This window comes from Sinohyriopsis cumingii, chromosome 19, assembly GCF_028554795.1.
Source record: "Sinohyriopsis cumingii isolate HCF-2022 chromosome 19, ASM2855479v2, whole genome shotgun sequence".
In the NCBI taxonomy this organism is placed as follows: Eukaryota; Metazoa; Mollusca; class Bivalvia; order Unionida; family Unionidae; genus Sinohyriopsis; species Sinohyriopsis cumingii.
Genome location: NC_142979.1, coordinates 24,502,712 through 24,527,111, shown reverse-complemented (window position 1 = coordinate 24,527,111; position 24,400 = coordinate 24,502,712). Strand labels below are relative to the sequence as shown.

At 34.7% G+C, this 24,400-nt stretch overlaps 1 protein-coding gene across 3 annotated transcripts in view; it reads left to right on the top strand.

Moving 5' to 3' along the window:
* The window catches only part of LOC149775298 (coiled-coil domain-containing protein 74A-like), a 46,598-nt gene that overhangs the window by 2,437 nt on the left and 19,761 nt on the right, over positions 1 to 24,400 (top strand). For 2 of the 3 annotated variants that reach the window (XM_089944407.1, XM_089944406.1), the window contains exons 2-6: positions 3,190 to 3,333; positions 4,647 to 4,906; positions 7,590 to 7,694; positions 8,162 to 8,221; positions 23,221 to 23,359. In XM_089944407.1, the coding sequence (XP_089800533.1) occupies positions 3,263 to 3,333; positions 4,647 to 4,906; positions 7,590 to 7,694; positions 8,162 to 8,221; positions 23,221 to 23,359 (635 nt within the window). In that variant the 5' untranslated portion in view covers positions 3,190 to 3,262. The remainder of the gene's footprint in view (positions 1 to 3,189; positions 3,334 to 4,646; positions 4,907 to 7,589; positions 7,695 to 8,161; positions 8,222 to 23,220; positions 23,360 to 24,400) is intronic. The other variant, XM_089944408.1, reaches the window with a different exon arrangement.

The window sequence follows — 24,400 nt, the reverse complement described above, 5'->3', positions numbered from 1 at the left end:
TATCACAATATACAACTATTGTATTTGACATTATTATTACAACCATGTAATAAGAATATTATTCGTGTCACGTAATAATTGTGTTGGGTTTTCATATTAAATTTTGTAACTGTTCTTGCTCATATGGCACATGCTAAAAAAGGTTGCACACCCCTGCTCTAGAGTGTTCTGAAAATATGTGTTGGTTGCAACATTGTCTGCTATGAAATGTAAAATTTCAGCTCAGTCAGTTGAATTTTTTTTTAACTATGGGTAGCATTTATTCTTGCTGTAAAATATGTCAAATGGATTTTGATGCTGAAATAATCAATATTACAGGGTTATGAGTAATTTTCTTTTGGAACATTTTATGGTCTTATTGTCTGGTTATTGAAAACAATACACTGGTTATAATTATTGACTTAAGCCAGAGAACAAAATTATGCATGCTTCTGATAACCAGTCTACTTTATTTTAATGGTCTTGACCCTATAAGTTTTTATTGCAGAGGCACAAAAGATAAAAAAATGTATTACAGACTGTTACATGAACTAACCTGGCCTGTAAAAAGAAGTAATAAAAACAATAATTAGTGTCAACATTCTGTCCTAATTTATTCCATACCATTAACAAAATTACTCATTTTTTATTTTGGCTTTACAATATGAACTTTCATTTTGTTAATATTTAAATATTCCATATTCATCCAATGTACTATTAGTTCATATTTCAAAGATATTTTTACATGTCTCTACCACAGATGAACAGGTATGTTTGTAAACATTCAAATTAAGTATTCAAATTATTAATGAAATATTTTAATTTTTCTCTGAAAGTTTTTATCAGCATACAGTAAATTCCAAGCATGGAAAATCAGTAAATATTATCAATCTATTAATTTTCATCTTATTGGATTCAAACAGAGTAATTGTTTTATACTGTAAATGGAAAGTTTTAAAACTGTAAATGGAAAGTCAATATTGTTAGTATTTGCTTTCCATTTAAACTGTTAGAAAATATTATTTTCAAATTGTCTTTCTGAAAAAAACAAAAAGTATTTGGTCAGTATAAGTTCTACTAAGTAATTTTATGGATTGACTACAAAATCCATGAAGGAAAATGATTCAGTCTTTTTAATACTTATAAGTAAGCACCATTAGTAGTTAAGTTCAGAATTTTAATATTTTGAATAAGAACTGGTTTTGATTGTATTAATGTATATTTTATAAACTGTAAGAAATGTTATACTGTTTTAAGTGAAACGCATTATTGGCTATATAATGCAAAGGAAAAGAGAGTTAAGTATCTTACCCTTGGACATAACAGGCAGCCAAACTGATTTGGCCTGGACATATATTGAACCTGTGACCCTTGGAATAAGAGCCTGACACTACTAACTGAGATAACATGCCTCCTGAATCCTGTTTTTATATCACTGATTAAAAGAATCGTTACTTTCTTTCTCATTTTTTTTATTTTGAAACAATACAATACAAAATTAAAATTGTATTTGAATTAATTTAGGTAAATAGTGACAAAATTGCATTTGTTTCACAGTTACAGTACCAAAAAAATGTGTAAGAACCATTCATCTAGATGATGTGGTCATGTACTACTTTGTTTACATTATCTGGATTGTCCTAAATTTCAGACAGCTTCATGGCACTTATATTATGGACTTAGTCTGAACCATGTGAAACACTATGTGATAGTAATTTTTGTACAATTGATCTTATACCCCTCTTAAACTTTTATGAATTTCCGTGCAACAAGCATAGAGGAGCACATGAAGGGATCACATTGTCCACATGGTTGACATTATAGAATGGGGATAAAATGCTTTGTAGAAATATTGTATTTTGGACCTTTGCTGGGACATTTTGAAGTATGATAATGTTAGGAAACATGACAAATATTAGTTTTGGCTATTTACATAGGAACTGTTTATCAGTAAATTTATACAGATAGGATAATTTCGGAACTCTCTTTTTGTGGCTGTATACAGTCAGCAAACATAGTCTAATAATCAATACATGCAGTGAACTCTTTAACTGTGTATGGTTCCTTTGTGCTGGAAATAGTTATAATTGGTTTGACATGAACTCATTTTGTTCAGTTTACCTCAAGATGCCAAAAGTGCTTTAAATGACTTTGTGTAAACTTGAAAGAAATTAAATTATTCTGACGCAGGTAAGTTTTTCATACATTTCTGAAACCTGGTGAAGAAAGTTTAGTATTTGTCACTGCTTTTTACAAGTAGAAGCTCTATGTTTCAATTTACAACACTCCCTCTCTATAAAGCCCTTCATTATAACATGGTTTGAAGATGAGTATGGATCCCATTTCATTATTCGGTACTAACATTGTTTGTGGTTTCGTGGATTTAATGCCGGGAAGAATCATCCACCCACGGGAAGTGAAAGAATATGAAGTATTGTTTTTGCTTTGAATTCTTTAACAGTCAAAACATGATATTAAACTTGTGATCATTTTGTCCACTTGAGAAGCATGTGGAAATGGAGTGTTTATTTCATTTTATTGACCTTGAAGATTGTTCAATTGAAATGCATCAGGCAGGTGCTTTCTAAATCAGCTGATTGTGCTTGCAATCAGATTAGCATGGTCCTACTTGAGTGTATATGTGGACCTCATACATGATTTAAATTTACTAGCTGTGGTATGATTGTCTAACCTTACATAGTATATGGAAGTTTTTATGCTTTTTCTCCTCATCTTTGAGGAAATGAGATGGAAAAATAAAACCAGTGGATCAGTATCTTATATTCATCCTTTATCTGTGATTCACTGGTATTCTATTGAAAAAACAGTCTTGACAAGTTATCTAAATAATCCTATGTGTTATAAATTTAGGATTTTTTATCCCATAGCATCACAATTTAATGAAATTATAAAATAGCAGTAAAAATGTTTTTTTCTTTTTTACATGTTATGCGACCAAGTAACAGAAGATAATGATGAAAGTAAATGTTAATATTTTACAGAAAAAAACTGGTTATGTCAATATAATATAAATTAGACACATACAATATCTCAATCTCTCTCTCTCTCTCTCTCTCTCTCTCTCTCTCTCTCTCTCTCTCTATATATATATATATTCATTTATGTAAGCAAAATTTTAGTTTCATGTTCACATGTACTGGTCTAAGAATTTTCAAAGCAAGTTGTATCATTATGATTTTCATTTTTCAGGATAAAATAAAGTACTATTCTGTCTTTAACCAGTCATGAGATGAAGTTACAGTTATTGTTGTCTACTTGAGTCATGTTGAAACAAGGTGTTGTACAGGAGAAGATATCTGACCTTACGGCAATGAATCAGCTTCCACCGCTGAGGTCAGTAAATAATTACTACTCTGAATCATTTGACTTCATTTAATAATTACTTTTACTTTTCAGATGCTAATATTTTTCATATTAAATGCATGTCAAATCACATTTATCATGCCCCAGTGCTAGACATCATTAGAAAACTGTCACACTGCTGACATCTAAGCGATATGACTGAAAATTGTTTAAAGGTATATTAAAAATCCCAATCACACAGACAGACACACACCATAACTACACATGAGGTAGAACCAAAATATTCATTTTTTTTTTACTGAGTTATTTGGTTTAGAGGTTCTCCTTTGCATTAAAAATTTTGTATCCACTCAGTAACTTTTGAAGGACCCCATGGATTGGAATAAAATTTAGTCTCAGTAAATTCTTAAATTTGAGTGGAGTTTTGGCCCCTGTTTAAACTTGAACCTTGACCTTGAATGGTAAATTTCTTCTCCATTAAGATTTTTGACGGGATTTTCTACACTTAAACAAATTTAATATTATGAAGATCAAAGTAAAGTTTTTTTATTTTCACTTGGAAGCTTGTCCTTGCATACTGAAGCTAGGTTTCTACATTTATTCCATATTGGCAGGGCATCCGTGTTTTTAATTAAGTTGTACATAGAATTTGTATTGGCAAGGCACTCGTGTTTTTTTTTTTAAGTTTTGCATAGAATTTGTATTGGCAGGGCACCTGTGTTTTTAACTAGGTTTTACATAGAAATTGTATTGGCAGGGCACCCGTGTTTTTAATTAAGTTATACATAGAATTTGTATTGTCAGGGCACCCATATTTTTAATTATGTTTTATATAATTTGTATTGGCAGGGCACCCATAATTTTAATTAAGTTTAACATAGAATTTGTATTGGCAGTTCACCTGTGTTTTTTATTAAGTTTTAGGTAGAATTTGTATTGGCAGGCCACTTGTCTTTTTAATTAAGTTTTATGTAGAATTTGTTGCTGTTTTCCTTTCACCGTAATTCTGAGACATTTACGCATTTTTTCTTCTATTTCTAGCAATCTTTTCCCATATATTTGTCTTATTATGCATTCAGCATTATTGATACCATGTTGGTAAAAATGTATGACTTGTGCTGGTTGATGATAATAATTGATTATTACAAAGGAGTGTACCTTTGATAACTCAAAAGATGTCTTTTAGTTAGTCCTACTTGCCATCCCTCTTGAAAATTAAGGCAATAAAATTGTTGAAATGGAAATTTCAGTATTTGAGCAGTTTGCAGCACTAAACCAGCTAGAATCAACTGGGTGTCGTCTCTAAGTTGTAATCTGCACTCACTCATTCTTTCCATCCTCAGTACATTGCCTCAGTGGTCAAGAGTCAGCACACTGGATCGGGGACGCTACCCCAAACCGTTTGTCAAGGACAAGCTGCAGACAATTCAGGACCGCCCAGACACGGGGGAGGAGGATGACAAACAGATTGATTTGTCACAACTGAATCCTGCACAACGTATCCATCACTTAGAGCGTAGCATTATTTTTCTGAAACAGCAGCACCAGGAGGTCCTCAAAAGTCTCCATGATGAAATAGAAGGTCTCAAGAAAGAAAATAAAGGTTGGTAAACTGCTAATAATAGAAACAACATAAACACATTTACCTTTTAGAAGTGAATGTAGTAAATAAATGAATGATCCCAGTGCTTACCTGTCTGTCAATATGTAACTTGCTGTCATCTTCTAAACAGCTGGGTGGAAATTTACCAGGGTATATTGCCTATATGCAAGGATTTAGTTTTTGTTTTAAAAAATCAGCTTGTCTAGGGCAAGCTCATGGAAAATTGAATTTGACCTTGGGAAGTTTGAGCTTGTCCAAAACAATATATCAACATGAGTAAAAAATAAAATAAGATAAAAATATGGGATATTTTTGGAAATTAAATTTATTTACCTAGATATGTCATCAACTACATAACTACAATGAAAGCTAGACTGTAATGATTTATTTATACTCACAACTGAAGGATTTGTAAATACCTGTTTAATCAGTTGAATTAACAATTATCGTCTAGTCACCTTGAGATTGACAACATGCATCAAAATATTTGACAAGCCAGCTTTTGTGATTGAAAACACTAATTTGTATCTATTTAAATGATTGTGAAGCCATGAGATGGGCTTTAGCAAATTTGCATTCAACAAAATGGTGCCCCAGGCAAGCATCACCTTCGGTGCCCCCCACTCTGAGAAAAAAACACTGCAAATTGTCCATTTTATAAATGTATTAATAATCACAAGAATAATTAAACGTGGCTACTTTAATGAAAAAGCTGTTCATTTATTTAAGTAAATCACAGTAAAAAGGAATGTGCTTTACAACTGGCACCTGTCCCTGCTGTTGTCAATACACAGTAGTGCTAGTTTCTACAGAATTAAATGAAGAAAATTACAAACAGTATAAAGAAACATATTTATGGCATTGTAAATGATTATTTTTAAATTTATTTTGTTTTGTAAATTTCCAAATTTCAGTACATGAAAACATTTGGTACAGAAAGAAAAAAAGAGAAAAACAAATTCATAGTTTTTAAAAATATTATTTTGGAATCTTTTTTGTGTTAAGTTAGAGATTATATTTGAAACTTGAGTTATTTTGGAAAATTAATACATCTGGTGAATTTCAGAGTTGATTTAACAATGGAGATAAGACATTTTCTGTGGCATTGTTAAAAATGCTTTTGGAGCATATTTTTTAAATTGCAAATTTTTTATTGGATAATGGTTGCAGAACATAGGTGTGAAGTTTCTTGTTGGTAGGTTTTATTTTAAAGATTGTATCTGATACTCTTCAAGATTTATGTGATCTAAATTTTATAGCATTATGGACCTTAGTGCTATAGTTGACTGTCCAAAAACAAAAGGTCAAAGGTCAGCATTTAGTGCTATGCTACTGCCACACAAAATGCACAGCATCATTTCCTCTGATTTTTTCAGTGGTAGAAACAATATATTAGAAAATGGGCATGATGAAAATAGATTTTGCTGTACTATGCTATGATGTTCGAAAATCTACTGTTTCTAATTTTGAAAATCATTACAGGTTTGTAAAAGTTTAGTAACATCATTTACACTTGTGTCACTTAAGTTGCACTTACATCACATTTACACTTAAATCACATTCATACTTAAACCACTCTTGTACTTACATCACACTTATACTAGTATCATGCTTAAACTTACATCATAGTTACACTTGCATAATGCTTACACATAAATCACTCTTATACTTACATCACATTTTGGCAGTATCGTGTACATTTTAAAGCCACATTAGAAACCCATATTTCATCAGTAGAATAAGTCTTAACATGGCACTCTACAGTTTCATATTTTGAATAGGGTTAGATTTTTTAAAGAAAAAGAATTGTCAGGGTTTGCTTATACACTGGTTAAAAAAAGACTATGCTAGGTATTATGAAATAACTTGTTTCCTGTTATTTAGGTATATGAGTGATGATGTAGTTTGGGTTATAGAGTATACAGCTGTGCATTTATGACAGAAACTGCTAGCTCTGATTGCTCTTTTTCACATCTCGGACTTCAGGGGTAACAAGATCTAACTTTTTAATTTTTAAAAATATATTTTGTAATTGTAATTCATTCAAAACAATTTCAGAAGCTTGTATTGTCTAGTCTGACAAAATTCAGTTTCCCTATTTTAATACTTGCTAAAAATAGTGTAATTTAGACTAATTCAGGCTGATTTTTTTCAAATGCATGGCCACAGTCATTTTAGTTAGCTGTGTGCTCAGATCATGTACAGTTTCCATAAGTACAATATGCAAAGACATTTCAGCCACAGAACATAAAAGTAACATAGAGATATGCCAACATTCTCTGCAATGTGTATGTTGCAAATGCAAACAACTTCAATTTGTACCTGTCACTCTCGGAGAAATTCATAATATCTGTAGAGCACTCCTAAATGTAAAATCCACCAATGTTCTGTTGGTGGATTTTACATTTAGGAGTACTGTACAGATATTATGAATTTCTCTGAGTGACAGGTACAAATTGAAGTTTGAGGTTTGACTTCAGCTTAAGTGTAAATGTAGCAGTTCAGTTTTATTTCCTGGAGATTGATAATTGTGCCCATGTCTGCAATCTCTTTTGAACTTTTATTCTTCAGATTATAAGTTGAACATTTAGATACAGATGATGTAAGCCTCTGTTTTTTTTATATTTTTCTTCACCAAACTGTTCATAACTGCCATTTTTGGTCTCATGTTTGTATTCCTCAGATCTTCAGTTTAAGATCGTGATGAGTCAAAAACAGCAGCAGCAAGGTGCACAAGGTAGTGCCGGTAGTAGAAAAAGTGGCAAAGATTCTCGTCTCTTAGACAAAGGTAATTTTTTTTTTTTAAATGACTTTCTTTAGATGTAAAAATAATGTAAGTTGTTGTTGCAGCATTTTAAAGTTTTCAAAATTAGAATAAGTGTATTATTGCAGGTTTAACATAGCTTCAGTACAGGACCAGACATAATGTGAGGTGTATTTTAGGCTGTGCCAGGAGTTTGTTTGTACTGCTATGGAGAACAAGCCATGATATATAGAGAATAATAGGCAGGAAGACTTTTGCTTACATAATAATTATTTTTTATCACCCTCAGGAAGAGCTGACCCCAGAGAAAAACCATTCTGACTTTCTATAGTGCCTTGGATTACTAGGGATGATTATTTTACTTGCATATCTTCTATATTTATACCAAATTACATTTTTTAAATGGTTTTTACAACTATGTGCAGCAAATTATTTGTTTTGTGTCATTTTTCTTTCAATTTAAATTAAATGGGAATGTGATTTTCTTGCAGAGTTTTCATCCCTGTCATTGCAGTCAGGGTACAATGGGTTTAGGAGAACTTCCTCCAGAGGTTTGTAAAGTCTGTCATACACCCTGGATCTCTAATCCTGGTCTTAAAACCTAAGTACCATGTCCTGTCCTGAATTGTTAGTGATTCAAGGCAGGACATAGACAGGGAAAAAAAGCAATGGAATGAATGATTCAGGGTGTCAGAGAGTTACCTCCCCAGAAAAGCACTTGGTGTTGGAAGTGGGGTGTTTGTGTGCTACAGACTTTTCTGCACTCAATGCTTTGAGCGTTTGCAAGAAAGGAAATCATAAGTCAAGTTTCATATTTTTATGAAATCTATTGTATGGTAAATATATGTGAATGTTGCAAGTTGAGTTAACGGGATTGGTATAACTAAGCATGTGAGAGATGCACAAACACTGCTCTTTACAAAGAAGGATTGAATTGTAATATTATTATTCATGACTTTGTGGTAGGATTATTTTATTGCAAAATGACCAAGTCTAAACTCATTAAAATTTCCATTAGTTGGCGATACATGTTAGAGAGAAAAAAAGATATCAGAGAAATTAGCTATGCAGTTCAAGACAATTGTAATGTTTTGACACCACAAAAATGATTAATTGTTAAATACTGTAAATTCACTTTTTTTTTTTATGGGATATCAATTTCCACAGGGTACTGGTTTCCATGGGGTAACAATTTTCATAGGTTACCAGTTTCCATAGTGTACCAGTTTTCATGGGGTACCAATTTTGATAGGTTACTGTTTTTGATAGGGTACTAATTTGCATGGGGTATCAATTTTCATAGGGTGCCAGTTTTCATGGAGTACAATATTTGTTGATTTCATGGTGGCTGCAAACCATGAATTTAAGCAAATCATGACAGTCTTCATACTGTGGTAGCAATATGACTGTTTCCAGAACCCAAAAGGTTATGTGGAAGCAAAACCCACAAAAATTGATTCCCAAAAAAATAAATGAAATCACAGTAATTTGGATATAGGTAGTCAAGAATTATACACATATTTCTATCATAACTTTGTTAAATGGGGGAGTCACTGCCAACATATGTACAGAAGTAATATCAGCCTTGAAGGAAGATTATGCATCTTTTCTTTAAATATGTAACACAATCATATACCATAGGAGAACTACTATTACCTCACAAATCCATCCCCCACTCCGATAAAACTTTTAGCCAAACAAAAGCTAGCCCACCTAGGTGGTGGTTGGACAGAGTGATCTCCCCTTGATATAGGGATTATCAGCAAAACCATGACTATTCCAGTTAGTACTTCCACTTATGCCAAGAAGCATGCTGTCACCTTGAGAGACCTCACAGAAGCCAGAATCAACGTTGATACAAGTTGGACGAGTTCTCACTTCACAAGGAAAGTATACTCTAGCTATATCTCCAGTGTTTCTTTTCTTTCTTTCTGTGTCAGCAAAGTTCTGCCTCTACAATTTTACTACACATTTTTTTCTTTCATTTTTACACAAATATTCATACTTAGGTACATGCACAGATAGCCTATGCAGTTTCACAAATATGTTCGGGCTGTACCTTTATTGTATGTTATCGTGCAAATCCCTGACACCTGTAGAAAAGTATTTGTAGAATCCCACAATGACTGGCTACATAGTAGTGTGTTTTCTGCTAATACTTTTGGTGTCTGGACAGCATGCTTCATTGCATTAACCTGTATGGGTCATCCTTGAACCTCTCAAAGGTAGTATGGTGAATTATTTTGGTTTTTACCTGGATGATTAATAGCTTTATTAAATTCGTCTGCTATTTCCAGGTAACACTATAAGGCATAGGTCTGCACCATCTTTGTGTTCACTAATAAGAGTCAGGTGCAGAAGTACAACAGTTACAGTTTTATATGTTCTAATCTGTTTGTCTTACAGATTAGAACATTGGTAAAGCTCAGAAATACACAACATAGACACTATAAGCTTACATACTGACATGTCCTCAGTGCAGGAATTTTGGGCGAATGAGGGAGTTAATCAACAAAGGACTCTCCAGTTACAAAATGTCCGAAATCTACACAGAGACAGCCTCTGCACCTATGTCACCACCAAAGGACTCCTCATTGCTGGTAATACATTTAGGCCTTGTCTTCTCAGGGTTCCACTCTACCGCTCTTGATAATAAACAGTGAGTGAATGAACAAAATAAAGTGTCCTTTCACTCCACCGATACACAGACTGGTCACATGGATCAGACATATCTTAACCCATCCCAGTATTATGACTTGGATGACATCCTCCCTACTAAAATGGCCATTTTGACCAGCCTAGGCCTACTACAAGGGATCTGCAGGAACATGAACCTCAGCACAGTAAGCTCCCGGGAATCAATCTGTCATCAAGTCTGTTAAACCCAGTGTATACAGGCAATTATGAAAACCAGTCTAACCCAAATAAGGCCTCAATGTACTCTGCATTTACAATGCTGGGCCTAGTACCTGCCACCTTTCAATTCACTCAACCCTTGGTACAATAGAAGGGACTATTTAATTGGTGACTGATTGGAAATCACTGTTTCTACTTCAGGGCACTCCACACAGTTTTGTCAGTGGTAGACCTCGATACTCTATGCCAGCTCCTTCAATCAGGCAACAACAGTACATCATGCAAGCAAAGACAATGATGCTTTCTCTCAGGCTCCTCCACTTCAGATTTTCCACTGAAGAAGTTTTCTGCCTTTTGCTCCAGAGTTCTGCCTTTTGCCTCCTCCTACCTTATCAACCACCTGGACCAAAGCTAGTATCTGTTGAGTTTATCACAAAAAAGGAAGAATCCAACTTTAATTATTTCCATAGTCTTGCAGACTCACAGACACTTTGAACTGTTTAACATCATCAATTACAAAACGCCTTTCATCAAGTTTTCGTCAGCAGTTCCACTATTGCAATACACCAGCCTTTCATTTGGAAACCCAGAAAGTTGACCAGGACAATGCAGCCTTGGGGATGACAAAACGTACTATATTCGTATGGATTGAACATCTTTCACTGACACTCACCAACTGGTCTGCAATGTAGTAGCCATGTATTCTATGTTGGACTTGGTATCAATGGCTATATTCCACTGACACTCACTAATTGGTCCGCATTGTAGTAGCCATGTGTTCTGTGTTAGACTTGGTATCAATGGCTATATTCAAACAGTCAGAACAGAGCTCATCACATCTTTCTGTGTATTCCATGGTACATGTATGGGAGTCAGTCTCTAGAATGGCCTGGGTCTTGAACAGAGCTGCTCAACATGTTTAACCAGTGTCATCACAGCAGCTATAAATTTGAGATGCACTGATCTCCACCTCCACCATCCTTAAGAATCAGCATAGGGCCAGTCTGTGATCACAACCATAATCCTCCACCTTATTTTTATTGGCCATCTCAATGAAGTATGCAAAACAAGTCACTAAGGAGGCATATTTTACCATCCCTCAGCTGCAACACTGATATAGAACATTTTGGAAAACCAACAAAGGAACCAAGGGACATGACACGAACACAAACCTCTGACCAGTTATCCTATCATAGTTCCTCGAACTGAAAACAATGGTTCCTGCAAACCAAAGTGGACAAAAGACAGAAGTTGCAATGGCTTAATGCCAGAGTTTCCCTACATGACCACCTCCATCTCTTCAAAATGACATCATCTTCACACCGCACTTCCCACAGATCCCAGTAGGAGAAAAGCTTCAATTCTTTGTTGCTAAATGGGACAAGATTTGCCATGATGATCATTAGACCTGACAAGTGGTTTCCAAGGGACTCAGCATCACTTTCTAAACACCATTGTCCAGAGTCCCATCAGCTACAAACATTCCAACAGACCCATTCAAAGCCACAACCTTGCAGCAAGCAATAAACGACCTTCTTCAGAAAAGGGAGGTAGAAATCATTCAAAATAATACATTTCTGGGATTTTATTCCATACTTTTCTTGGTCCCAAAGGAAAATTGGCATCAACTTAAGCACCCTCAATCAATTCATTCATGTTCCTTGGTTCTCAATAGTACATTTTGAATACCACTCAAGAGGGAGACTTTGCAATCAGTGTGGATTTAGCAGACACAAATCTTCACATCCCAATTCACAAGGCTTCCAGGATGTTCCTATGATTTGCCTACAATGACATTGCTTATCAGTTCCGAGCACTTCCATCATCAGTCTCTGGGTCTTCACTTCTCTGATGAACTGTGTTACGGCTCATGTCTGGACCGATTCCAAGGTGGTGACTTAAAGTTACCTGGATGACATTCTGCAAAAACATCAGATGAGTTTTATATTAGAACACGATGTAATAACCCTTGTTATACTGTTTGCATTCCAGGTTTCCATGTCAGCAAGGACAAATCTGACCTAGTACCATCTCAACAATTTGTTTCACTTAGGTAAAGAATTCAGCACACAGGTAAACTGAGTACATCATACTCGGGAATGAGCATTGAAAGTCAGGCCCATGGTGGCTTCATTATTCTCATGGGAATTCCTTCACCCTCTAGGCTTGCTCAATGTGGCAGCAGACCTCACCCATCCTAGGTCACCTTTATATGCACCCATTACAAATGATTCCTTTATCCTAATAAGAGGCCAAATGTTTGCCAAGTGGACAGATTTCTTTCCATTTGCACAAATATAAGGTACTATCTGCAGATTTGGAACAACTTATCTTGGCTCATAGCATTTATACCTCTGTATACTTCTGCAAGTACAACTGCCAGAGATCACAGTCTGTATGGATGCAAGTACAGAAATCTGTGGGGGGCACATGTACTACCATCTTTTTGGGAAGCCATTGGAGTGTGGTCTCCCCAGGACTGGCATCTACATATCAATATCCTTGATATGAAGGCCATCTTGGAAGCCTTTTACTGGTGGCAGGATTTTTTTACTGGAAAGGGAAGTCCTCCTTCTCTCTGACAAACTTAGTAGTGACTTATCTCAAATGGCAAAGCGGAACCAAGTCCCCAGTCTGTTACATACTAGTGTGGGACTTTCTAATGTGGGGTCATTAACAACAAATCCACATCCAAGTTCATCATATTCCTGGATGTCTGAATGTAATAGCAGATGGCCCTGGGACAATCAGCTTATACAGACAAAATGGTCTGTCCATCCCTTGGTTTTCACTCAGATAATGCACCCAATGGGTGGAATACCAACCTCCCAATCTTTGTTGCACCAATCCCAGATCCCAAAGCCTGGGCAGTTGATGCTGTATCCAATAGATTGGAATGGTATCGATGCATATGCCGACCCCCCAACACCTCTGATTCCAAAGGTGTTGCAGATGTTGTTGTTGTTGTAGGGTTTAACACCATTTTTCAGCACATGATAGGTTATACATGGCAGCCAGTATTAATGATGGAGGAAGAACCCGGGAAACCTTGGAAAGAACCACCGACCCACAAGAAGCTACTTGCAAGCTTTCTCACATACACAGTGGTGTACACAAGAATACATTATACCTAACTATACCTGATAGCTAACTTCCTCCTCTGGCTCATTGACAAGAAAAGGTTAGCACCAGACATAATGAAAGGTTACCACTCCATGATCACTGACACCTTTCGTCATCATGGAAGAGAGGATATCAGACAAACCAAAGACTTATCCTACCTCCTCTCCAACTTTGATTTTACATAGCCAAAACATTGGCTTTGTGCCCAAAGTGGAACCTATCATGGGTACTGACCTGGTTGAACAAAACACCATTTGAACCACTTTCAAGGGCATCTTTAGCTCACCTGTCATACAAGACCTGCTTCCTTATCACATTAGTGATGACAGGCAGAATCAGCAAAATACATGCCCTATCAGGGGACCTGAATAGTATCTTAAAGAGACTAAGCTGTTGCATCGAGGGGGGTCACACCTATTTTTACCTCTCAACAGGGACAAGAAGTTGTAACTGCACAGACCCATTAATCCAGGACCCATTTGTCCTGGATTAAGTGGATCATTTGGTTTACATATAGAGAAACAACTCCAAATCAGATGAATCTGTAACGCATTTTGGCTCATAAGGTTAGAGCAGTTGCCAGAAGAATTGCCTTGGACCAGAACTGTTCTTTAACTGATATCATCCATGCCATGAGATGGAGAACTGAGTCAATATTCTCCAGTTTTTACTTCAGAGATCAAAGGGCTGAACTCAGTCTGGTGGGACCAATAGTTGTGGCACAGCAGGTCACCTTTCCAAATCGTTCAATGTCTTTATAAGATGTGGCTTCACAACTTCTGCTGAATTTGTGGGAGGGACAATTTTCCCTTTACAAAGTCGCTCCTCAACAGATGGAGTCTTCTCCAGTTGGATTACCTATAACCTGTCTCACATGCCTTAGGGGACTGGAGATGGCACCTCTGGAGTAAGGGGATGTATCTCCCTCCACCTCTTACCTATTCTCCAAAGGTATTATAATGAGGTAACGTATTTAAAGAAGAAATTAATTTTTTTTCTAGTAAAACATTTATTTGAGAATACTTAACCAGTCATAAAATGCATATACCCTCCCAGCCTCCTAGCAGTGACATCCATATAGAGAATACTTAACCAGTCATAAAATGCATATACCCTCCCAGCCTCCTAGCAGTGACATCCATATAGAGAATACTTAACCAGTCATAAAATGCATATACCCTCCCAGCCTCCTAGCAGTGACATCCATATAGAGAATACTTAACCAGTCATAAAATGCATATACCCTCCCAGCCTCCTAGCAGTGACATCCATATAGAGAATACTTAACCAGTCATAAAATGCATATACCCTCCCAGCCTCCTAGCAATGACATCCATATAGAGAATACTTAACAAGTCATAAAATGCATATACCCTCCCAGCCTCCTAGCAGTGACATCCATATAGAGAATACTTAACCAGTCATAAAATGCATATACCCTCCCAGCCTTCTAGCAGTGACATCCATATAGAGAATACTTAACCAGTCATAAAATGCATATACCCTCCCAGCCTCCTAGCAGTGACATCCATATAGAGAATACTTAACCAGTCATAAAATGCATATACCCTCCCAGCCTCCTAGCAATGACATCCATATGGAGAATACTTAACCAGTCATAAAATGCATATACCCTCCCAGCCTCCTAGCAGTGACATCCATATAGAGAATACTTAACCAGTCATAAAATGCATATACCCTCCCAGCCTCCTAGCAGTGACATCCATATGGAGAATACTTAACCAGTCATAAAATGCACCTACCCTCCCAGCCTCCTAGCAATGACATCCATATAGAGAATACTTAACAAGTCATAAAATGCATATACCCTCCCAGCCTCCTAGCAGTGACATCCATATAGAGAATACTTAACAAGTCATAAAATGCATATACCCTCCCAGCCTCCTAGCAGTGACATCCATATAGAGAATACTTAACAAGTCATAAAATGCATATACCCTCCCAGCCTCCTAGCAGTGACATCCATATAGAGAATACTTAACCAGTCATAAAATGCATATACCCTCCCAGCCTCCTAGCAGTGACATCCATATAGAGAATACTTAACCAGTCATAAAATGCATATACCCTCCCAGCCTCCTAGCAGTGACATCCATATAGAGAATACTTAACCAGTCATAAAATGCATATACCCTCCCAGCCTCCTAGCAGTGACATCCATATAGAGAATATGCCTTGCACTCCAGTAGTAGTGTGAGGTAGTGGTAGTTCTCCTAAGCTATTATGATTGTGTAAGTATTTGTGAAGAAACATAATTTACTAGAAAATATAATTTGTTTTTCGATCCTAATTGTATGAAATGGGGAAAGGCACTGACAGAATTTTTCTAGGGATTTATTAATTTGACCAATGAAGGAATATTACTTTTACCTTTTTGATCACATTATGGATTTATCTTTCTTTTGTGTTAGGATATAAATATTACCTTTGTGGAAGATATTAAATACTGTTGGAGTATCAGCTTTCATTGGGATGGATGATCGCCTAAATGAGATATTCAGTAGTGTATTTCATCCTAAGTAGTTAGAAACAAAACATTCTTTTATGTGTATCTCATATTTAAAAATTTGTTTATTGAATACTCATTTTCTAAAAGAAATGGGGAGGAGAGTCTGTTGCTAAGTATTAACTTGAAATTTTGAAAGAATAGTTGTTTATCAAACATTATTTGTTATTTCTATTAACTGTATATCAAAGGCATACTCAGACCGTAGTTGATATTTCTGTTTATATCAAAGGCATACTATCACTAGTTGATATTTCTATATACTGTATATCAAAGGCATACTCAGACAGTAGTTGATATTTCTATTTACTGTATATCAAAGACATACTGTCACTAGTTGATATTTCTATTTACTGCATATCAAAGGCATACTATCACTAGTTGATATTTCTATTTACTGTATATCAGAGGCATACTCAGACATTATTTGATATTTCTATTTTACTCTATATCATAGGCATGGTCAGTCAGTACTTGATATTTCTATTTACTATGTATCAAAGATATACTCAGACAATAGTTGATATTTCTATTTACTGTGTATCAATGACATACTCGGGCGATTGTTATTTCCATTTACTGCTTCATGCATGCTTATTGTAGTCAAATACACCTGTAGAAAGCCTGATATTTTAATTTCAGCTTTTATTCTAGAAGAAGGTGGGGGACATAAAGTTTATTCATTTTATTATTTCTGTACCTATCTCTCATGTATTTTGTCTGTTGTCATCAGCTACCAAAGAACTCCAAGGATATCAGCAACTTTGCCCTTTTTCTTTATACTGTTGCTATCAATATGAACTCAGAGGGTCAGTATGTTGATACTTTCACTACAATATGAACTCTTGTGGTCTGTATTTTTATAGTCACTATCAGTATGAACTTAAATGGTCAGTATTTGTATACCGTCACTATCAATATGAACTCAAATGGTCAGTACTCTTAATATCAATATGAACTCAAATGGTCAGTATTTTTATACTATTTATATCAATATGAACTCAGATGGTCAGTACTCTTAATATCAATATGAACTCAGATGGTCAGTATTTTTTATAGTCACTATCAGTATGAATTTAAATGGCCAATATTTTTATACTGTCACTATCAATATGAACTCAAATGGCATGTATTTTTATGCTATTGATATAGATATGAACTCAGATGGTCAGTATTTTTATACTGTTGATATGAATATTAATTCAGATGGTTAGTATTTTCATTCTATTGCTTTCCATATGAACTCATATGGTCAGTATGTTCTGTACTTGACTATGACTGAATTATAGTAACTGACTTAGTTGAGCAGTGCATCTGATTTTTCATCTTAAACATAGTAAGAAACCACATTGAATTGAATCACATTTTTTGTGGTTTTCTACTGTCCACTGCATTAGCATAGGTGTAAGGCATTCATGATTCCAACATCAAATTTTAACAAATAACATATTGCCATCAATGCCACTTATATTGCCATCAATGCCACTTAACATTGGATCTAAAGATTAGAGGTCAAATTCTAGACATATCTAATATTTATTTCCTTTGCTGTTGAAAACGTAGAGAGATACAGTGATACATTCTGTCCTTCCTTCCCCATTTATAGAATATTGGCACAGATATGTGTGTAATAGCATATAAATACTCAGTTTCCATTCAAGCTAGACACATGAAATGCTGGTCAATTATAGGCCTATAGTGTATTTTGTGCCAACACCTGAAGAAGTTGTGTATCTCACTGGCACATGTGATTGATAACAAAGTGGTAATACTGGGGTCTTTCCTTATCCTCAGGGACATAGCCTCAGGGTCTAAACATCGAAATTATTAGAATATCAACCTTGTAACCATACATACATTGGAGGGGCATGAAAAAAAGATTATATTAGGACATCATAATGACCTCTACATCTATCCTTAACCCCAGTGACTTAGCCTTTTGGTCATAACTTGGACAATGATTGGGATCTTAATGCTTTAGCTGTAATTATCACGAATTAACAAATTGTATAAGTCAATTTTTTAAAAATTTCACTTGCCTTATGGAAATTTGGGCTTACCCCAAATATAATGTCCCAACAGGAATAAAATAGGATTATTTTAAGGAAATTGCAGTCCTTCTGTCTTTGTTGGTACCGTAATCCCAGATGCCAGTAGTTAAAGTTATCACAATATCCATTACATTGTTTGCCAGGTAGTAATTATTTATTGATCTCCTGTAATTATGAAGTAAGCAGCAGATCATAAACGTTGTTTGCAGGTGCTAAATTTTGTGTACATCAGTAAAATTTTGAATTAAATCCTCATGGTGGTTAATTGTTAGAGATGACTGCCTTTTACTTCCCAAAACACATGTTATTAACAATTAACACCTCATCTTAAAGTCTGTGGCATGCCTAAAAACAATCTTTGACAAGCTGATTATTTGGAGTCTGCAAGCTCACAAATTGCCAGAGCCTTGGTTAAAAAGTCATCGAATCATGGATACATGCATATCTTATGATCAAAATGTAACTGATATGTTACAGTATAAATATTGATTCTTTATTTGTCAGGACTTGCTTTAAATAGTAAATATTCACATTCTCATGTCTGCATGGGAAAATGTGAGACTAACCTTGATAATGACTAAAAGATGGAAATGACACTTTAGAAAATATTATAGACGATAAAAACTGTAGCCAGTTGTGTAATAGTAGAATATATGGTACATATAAATACTAAATAAAGGTGCTGATATATGTACTGTGGTGAGATCATAGGAGATAAAACTTGCAGAGCATAAAATATTACAAACAGAAAATGACCTCTTTCTTCCGCTCAGTTTTTTTCTTATTTGCCTGCTGACAAATACATTTATAACTTGAGCTTTGCCTGAACCAAATTTGAGCTTCTCCCTGTCATCAGACAAGTGGATTTGCAAATCCGTGTATATTCACGTAATGGACATAAAATGGCAAATATTATATGTGCAGTTTACATTAGCCCCAGGGTATTATGGACCCACCATGGTATGTAGCTCCTGGTCAGTTCTAATTCACATTTGGAATAAATTCTGTGGGAGGAAAATAACGGAAACAATTATATTGGTTAGTCAAAGCTTTCTACATGACCATTTACAGATGCTTGGTATTATATAAAATTTTCACCAGTCTGTAATACTCAAGAGTAGATTTAGCTCTCATATATATATATATATATATATATATATATATATATATATATATATATATATATATATATATATATATATATATAATTGCCTTATATTGCCTGAAGCTTTTGTTAATCTTTTGCTGAGAGAAAATTGTGACCTCATGCCCATGTTTGTGTTTTTTGAGGGTGAGAGAGAGACTGTATACTGACTGATTCACACATCTGAACATATTATATGATTGTGAAATGAATAATGAAAGGATAATCAGTCTTTGTTTGCTTGTTTCACCGCTCTTCTTATCACAGCTAATGCATTTATACACATTGTCCTGGACTGGCACCAGTGTTTATAATCCACTTGTGTTTACAGCAGGTGTAATCATCTTCAGGTACCCAGAAGCTGATGGTATCTGTTACTTGGGTAGAAAATTGGAGTTTATCTGCAGTAACTAAATTGGTAGAGTGTTTGATTCTTGATCAAAGGGTTACAAGTTTGATACTCACCCAGGCCAGCCCATGTTGGATGCATTGTGGTGTGTCTTAGGGAAATGTATTTAGGTCCCATTTCCTGTGCATGATAAAGCCAGTATTGGATTTGATTGGATGAAATTCCTTCAATACCAGTCCTCATTTTCCCAAATATGGTAACTAGAATTAGTTACGCTTGAAATGAATTTTTAGCAATCATTTATCAGATGTATGTCTGAAAGCTGCTCTTCTTGGACAAAAAATGTATATTTTTTACTACTTCTAAAAATAATAACAAAAAAGAATCCTTAAAGACACTTATTTTTCATTATCCACTATTTTTTGTTCAAGTTAACAGGTCCTACAATTAATCAAGTGGATTTACCAGGATTGATTGTAATGTACAGTATAAACTTCCATACATATCAGTCCACCTGGTGCATTATGTGACAGCTGATAGTTATATATATATATATATATATATATATATATATATATATATATATATATATATATATATATACACACACACACACCAGACAGATAGACTGGGTTTGAATCTCCGTAGAGTACAAATTAAAAATTCTCTAACCTGTATGATAGTATATATATATATATATATATATATATATATATATATATATATATATATATATATATATATATATATATATATATATATATATGTATATATGTATATATATATATATATATATATATATATATATATATATATATATATATATATATATACACATACATACACACTCACACACTAATTGTGCATCTTTTACAAATAGGAATACAAGTTTTACCTCATCCAGACATAGTCCAGAAGAGCATAGGGAATGGTCTATTCTCCATCACCCATTGCCTTTTTGTCCATTAGCACAAATTTGTTATTGCTACTCATGAAAATGGTGCCACTAGGACATCTTGATCACCTCAGGGTCTGTCCACTCTGCTTCTACTATGTGGCAATTTAAAATTCAGTTTTGGTTATTATCTCACCATCGATCAACTCAGAGGACATGTCTGTGAGGTAACAGTAACAAAATAGTTCTAACCACTTTGACACTTTACTTTGTTTTCATGACTTGGTAAGTTCAGTCTAATATATGTCTTGGTTGTAATTTAAAGTAAGTATAATTTTTATATAAAAAATGTGTTGATACATGTTTCAAAAAAATGGAAAATAACCCAAGCTTACTGGAGCACTTCATTTGTTGAATCTTTGGTTTCAGAGGTACGTGGTTTTGTATGTTGTAAAACTCTTCAATTTTGGAAGTAAAGTAAATCTTGCATGTAGACTGTAATCTCATAGTGCCTAACTAGACATGATCAGTTTTAAAAAACAGCAGAACCTTTTAAAGTTTGAATGGTCATCTTGAAAATCTTGTTGCTCCTGAGTGGAAAGTCATATTGATGTGGTATTTATGCCAGAAGACTTTTTACAATATTTAGTTGGTCCTAAATGAAAATGGTGCCAATCTGGTATCCCCTATGGCTGTACACAGTGACCAACTTGAAAATCATCTTGTCCTTAATGGATGGTTATATCAGCATGGGCTTTTTACTTAAAGACTTCTTATGATGTCTAGTTGGTCCTAAATGAAATTGATCTGATGTCCAATATAACTTCCACAATGGCCTTCCTGAAAATATTGTTTTTGCTAATCCCCTTGTATAAAAGCAATATGGCCTTGATGTTTTCACCAGAAGACTTCATATGATGTTTGGTTGGTCCAAAATGAAAATGGTGCAGATATCATGTCCAGTATGGCCACCACAATGTCTCATGTCTATCTTGAAAATATTGCTATCACTATTTCTTCTGAAAGAGTGGTCATATCAGAATGGAAGTTTCATTGAAAGACTTAATTTTATTCTTAGTAGGTCATAAATAAAAATGGTGCTGATCTGACTTCTATTATGACTGTCACAGTGGTCATCTTAAAAATCTTGTTATTGTTACTTCTAGATGGTTTCTCATACAGACATTGTGCTTCCACCAAAAGACTTCTTATGATGTTGTTTGGTACTAACTAAAAATGGGTGAGAATCTGATATTGAATATGGCCACCATTGCATTCATCCTGAAAATCTGGTTATCACTTCTTTTCCAAAATGGAAAGTCATATCAACATGGGATTTCTAGCTGAAGACCTCTTTTAATGCATTGTTGATCCTAAATAAATGTGGTGCCAAGTTGACATTCAGTATGTCCACCACATTATCTGATTTGAAAATTTTGTTATCACTGAAGAATATCAAAGATGTTTTCAAGACTGCACAGTTAAAAGAAGAAATAGTCTTTATCTTGACTCCCTAGAAATTCTTTCCAGCCAGCAGAGGATCAGTCCCATTGAGTGATTCCAATTACAAATTTGAAAATTTCTAATTTTACAGTTACTATGTATCCATTATTAGTTCAGCAGCTTGTGGCACAGGGTTTCTCACAGGATTTAAAATGACATCATGAGAATTAGAGACAATTATCAATATAGATGTGACAGAAATGTTTAAGTAAAAAAAACGATATGCGCAAAATGTTTTTTTTTCTGACATTAACATTTTTTCTTATTGGTCATTCTTTGGCCAAGAGCTTTGATTCATCAATAATGTCTGACAAACAGAGGAAAACAAAACGTGCAAATGTTTTTGACATTGTTGATGCCACCAATATGGTGGACTTAATATCCCAGCAAGCTTAGTTGAATGGGTTAACTTTGCTATGGCAGTGTTTTCAAGCGCTGATGCTGGCTTTGCTTTTGCAGGCAAGTCCCAAGTTTCAAGTTACTGCATTATTTGAGATTTAAGTATTTTATTGCCAAATTTTAACTTACCACATTACTTGTCACCAAGGAAAGCATAATGCTGAAAAGTAAGTAAAGACCTTTCTTGAGTATGGACACAATAGATCCTTAAAATAATAATAATAATAATAATAATAATAATAATAATAATACAGTTCATGAGCAGTGGTATGGGCCTTAGATACTGCAGAAAATTCTGGATATATTATCACAGTTGTTAAATGTTAACAAAAAGGATTGTTTTATTTGGCTTATGTTTGCCAACTGACCATGTAAGTATGTTAGCTATAATTTCTTTCACTAGGTATGTCTTAATACACATATGGCTCAGTCTGGATATTTTCTTTGTTCTTTGTAGTTTTTATATCACATGTATTTGAAGTACTTAAGGGCCACTTTTAACATGTTGTGCACGGAAGTGTATGAATGGTTGGAAACTTGGGAATTTGCTTTGATATCTTCACAAATCTTGTTCACAACACATTAGGAACCTAAGTGAGACACCAAATTGGATTACATTCCTCAGAGAGTTCATTGAACAAACTTGAGATACATGTAGAATCTTTCATTATATTTTAAACTGAAGGATATAATTGTTTTTCAGAGGACAAACTAGATGAATTGAAGATCATATTTCTAGAGGAGGAAATTAAGGAGCTAAAGCATGCATTACGGGAAACTAGGAACAGGAACACGTACCTCACACAAGTCCTAGAACAGGCAGAAGATGCCAAGAAAAAACAGTGAGTAGTTTATAAGTAATTTCCATGCAGACTTTTCTTAGTGCACTATTTTTTAATACTTAATAAATTGGATAATGTATTGAAAGCCAGTAAAAATCAAAATTGTTAATGTGACATTTAAGGTGTTGGTATGGTGTATCTCCCTTGTTATTAGGATCGCTCAAAGTCAGTGCATATAGAATGTAACACTGATAATACAGATATCTTGGAGAAAATGGAAATAAAGTTGAATTAATATGTATATTTGTGAAATCATAGTATACAAGGGATGAGAGCTGGAAGAGTTTGAGCCCCCTACAGATTGCATCATTTAGGTGCATCAGACATATATACAGTAGTAGCAGCAGGTTTAATTAGATATCAGACCTTATATCTCTTTTAAATCAACCTTTCAATAGAGCAGAGATTGCTTAATCTAAATGAGTAGAGATCCCATCGCCAGTCAAGTGTACAGAAAGGTATTTCAAGTTATGCATGTCTGCAAATTAATCAAGGAAGATAACCTTACATCTATCATTGTGAGCCATTCATCCTGTTACATCATATCACAGCCATCCAGGAAGACAACCTTACATCCATCATCACAAACCATGGGCATGATTCTTTATCACAAATGTCTTCCATCCATTCCATTCCATCACATCTTTTCACATCCATCAGGGAAAACAAAGTTTCATCCATCATTGCAAGCCATGGGTACAGTCCTTTATCATCTATATCTGCCCATCCATAACATCACATCATGTCACATCTATCTGGAAAGACAACCTTGTATTTAGTGTATGCAGACATGGAAAACCATTGAAATGTTTTCACTGTGAACAAGATGGACAAAAACAAAAGTCCTGTTCATTATGCAGCTGAAGGGACACTAAAGAGGGTAAAGCCACTAAATCATTCATGTTTCTATATATAATTACATTTTTCTTCTTTCCTTCTCATGGTTTATTACTGTGTGATAACTTCTCTTTGGTACCATGTTGTTGTAATGTAAACGAGCATCATGCTGATGTTAGTGTCGAGGCAAAAGATGCACGTACA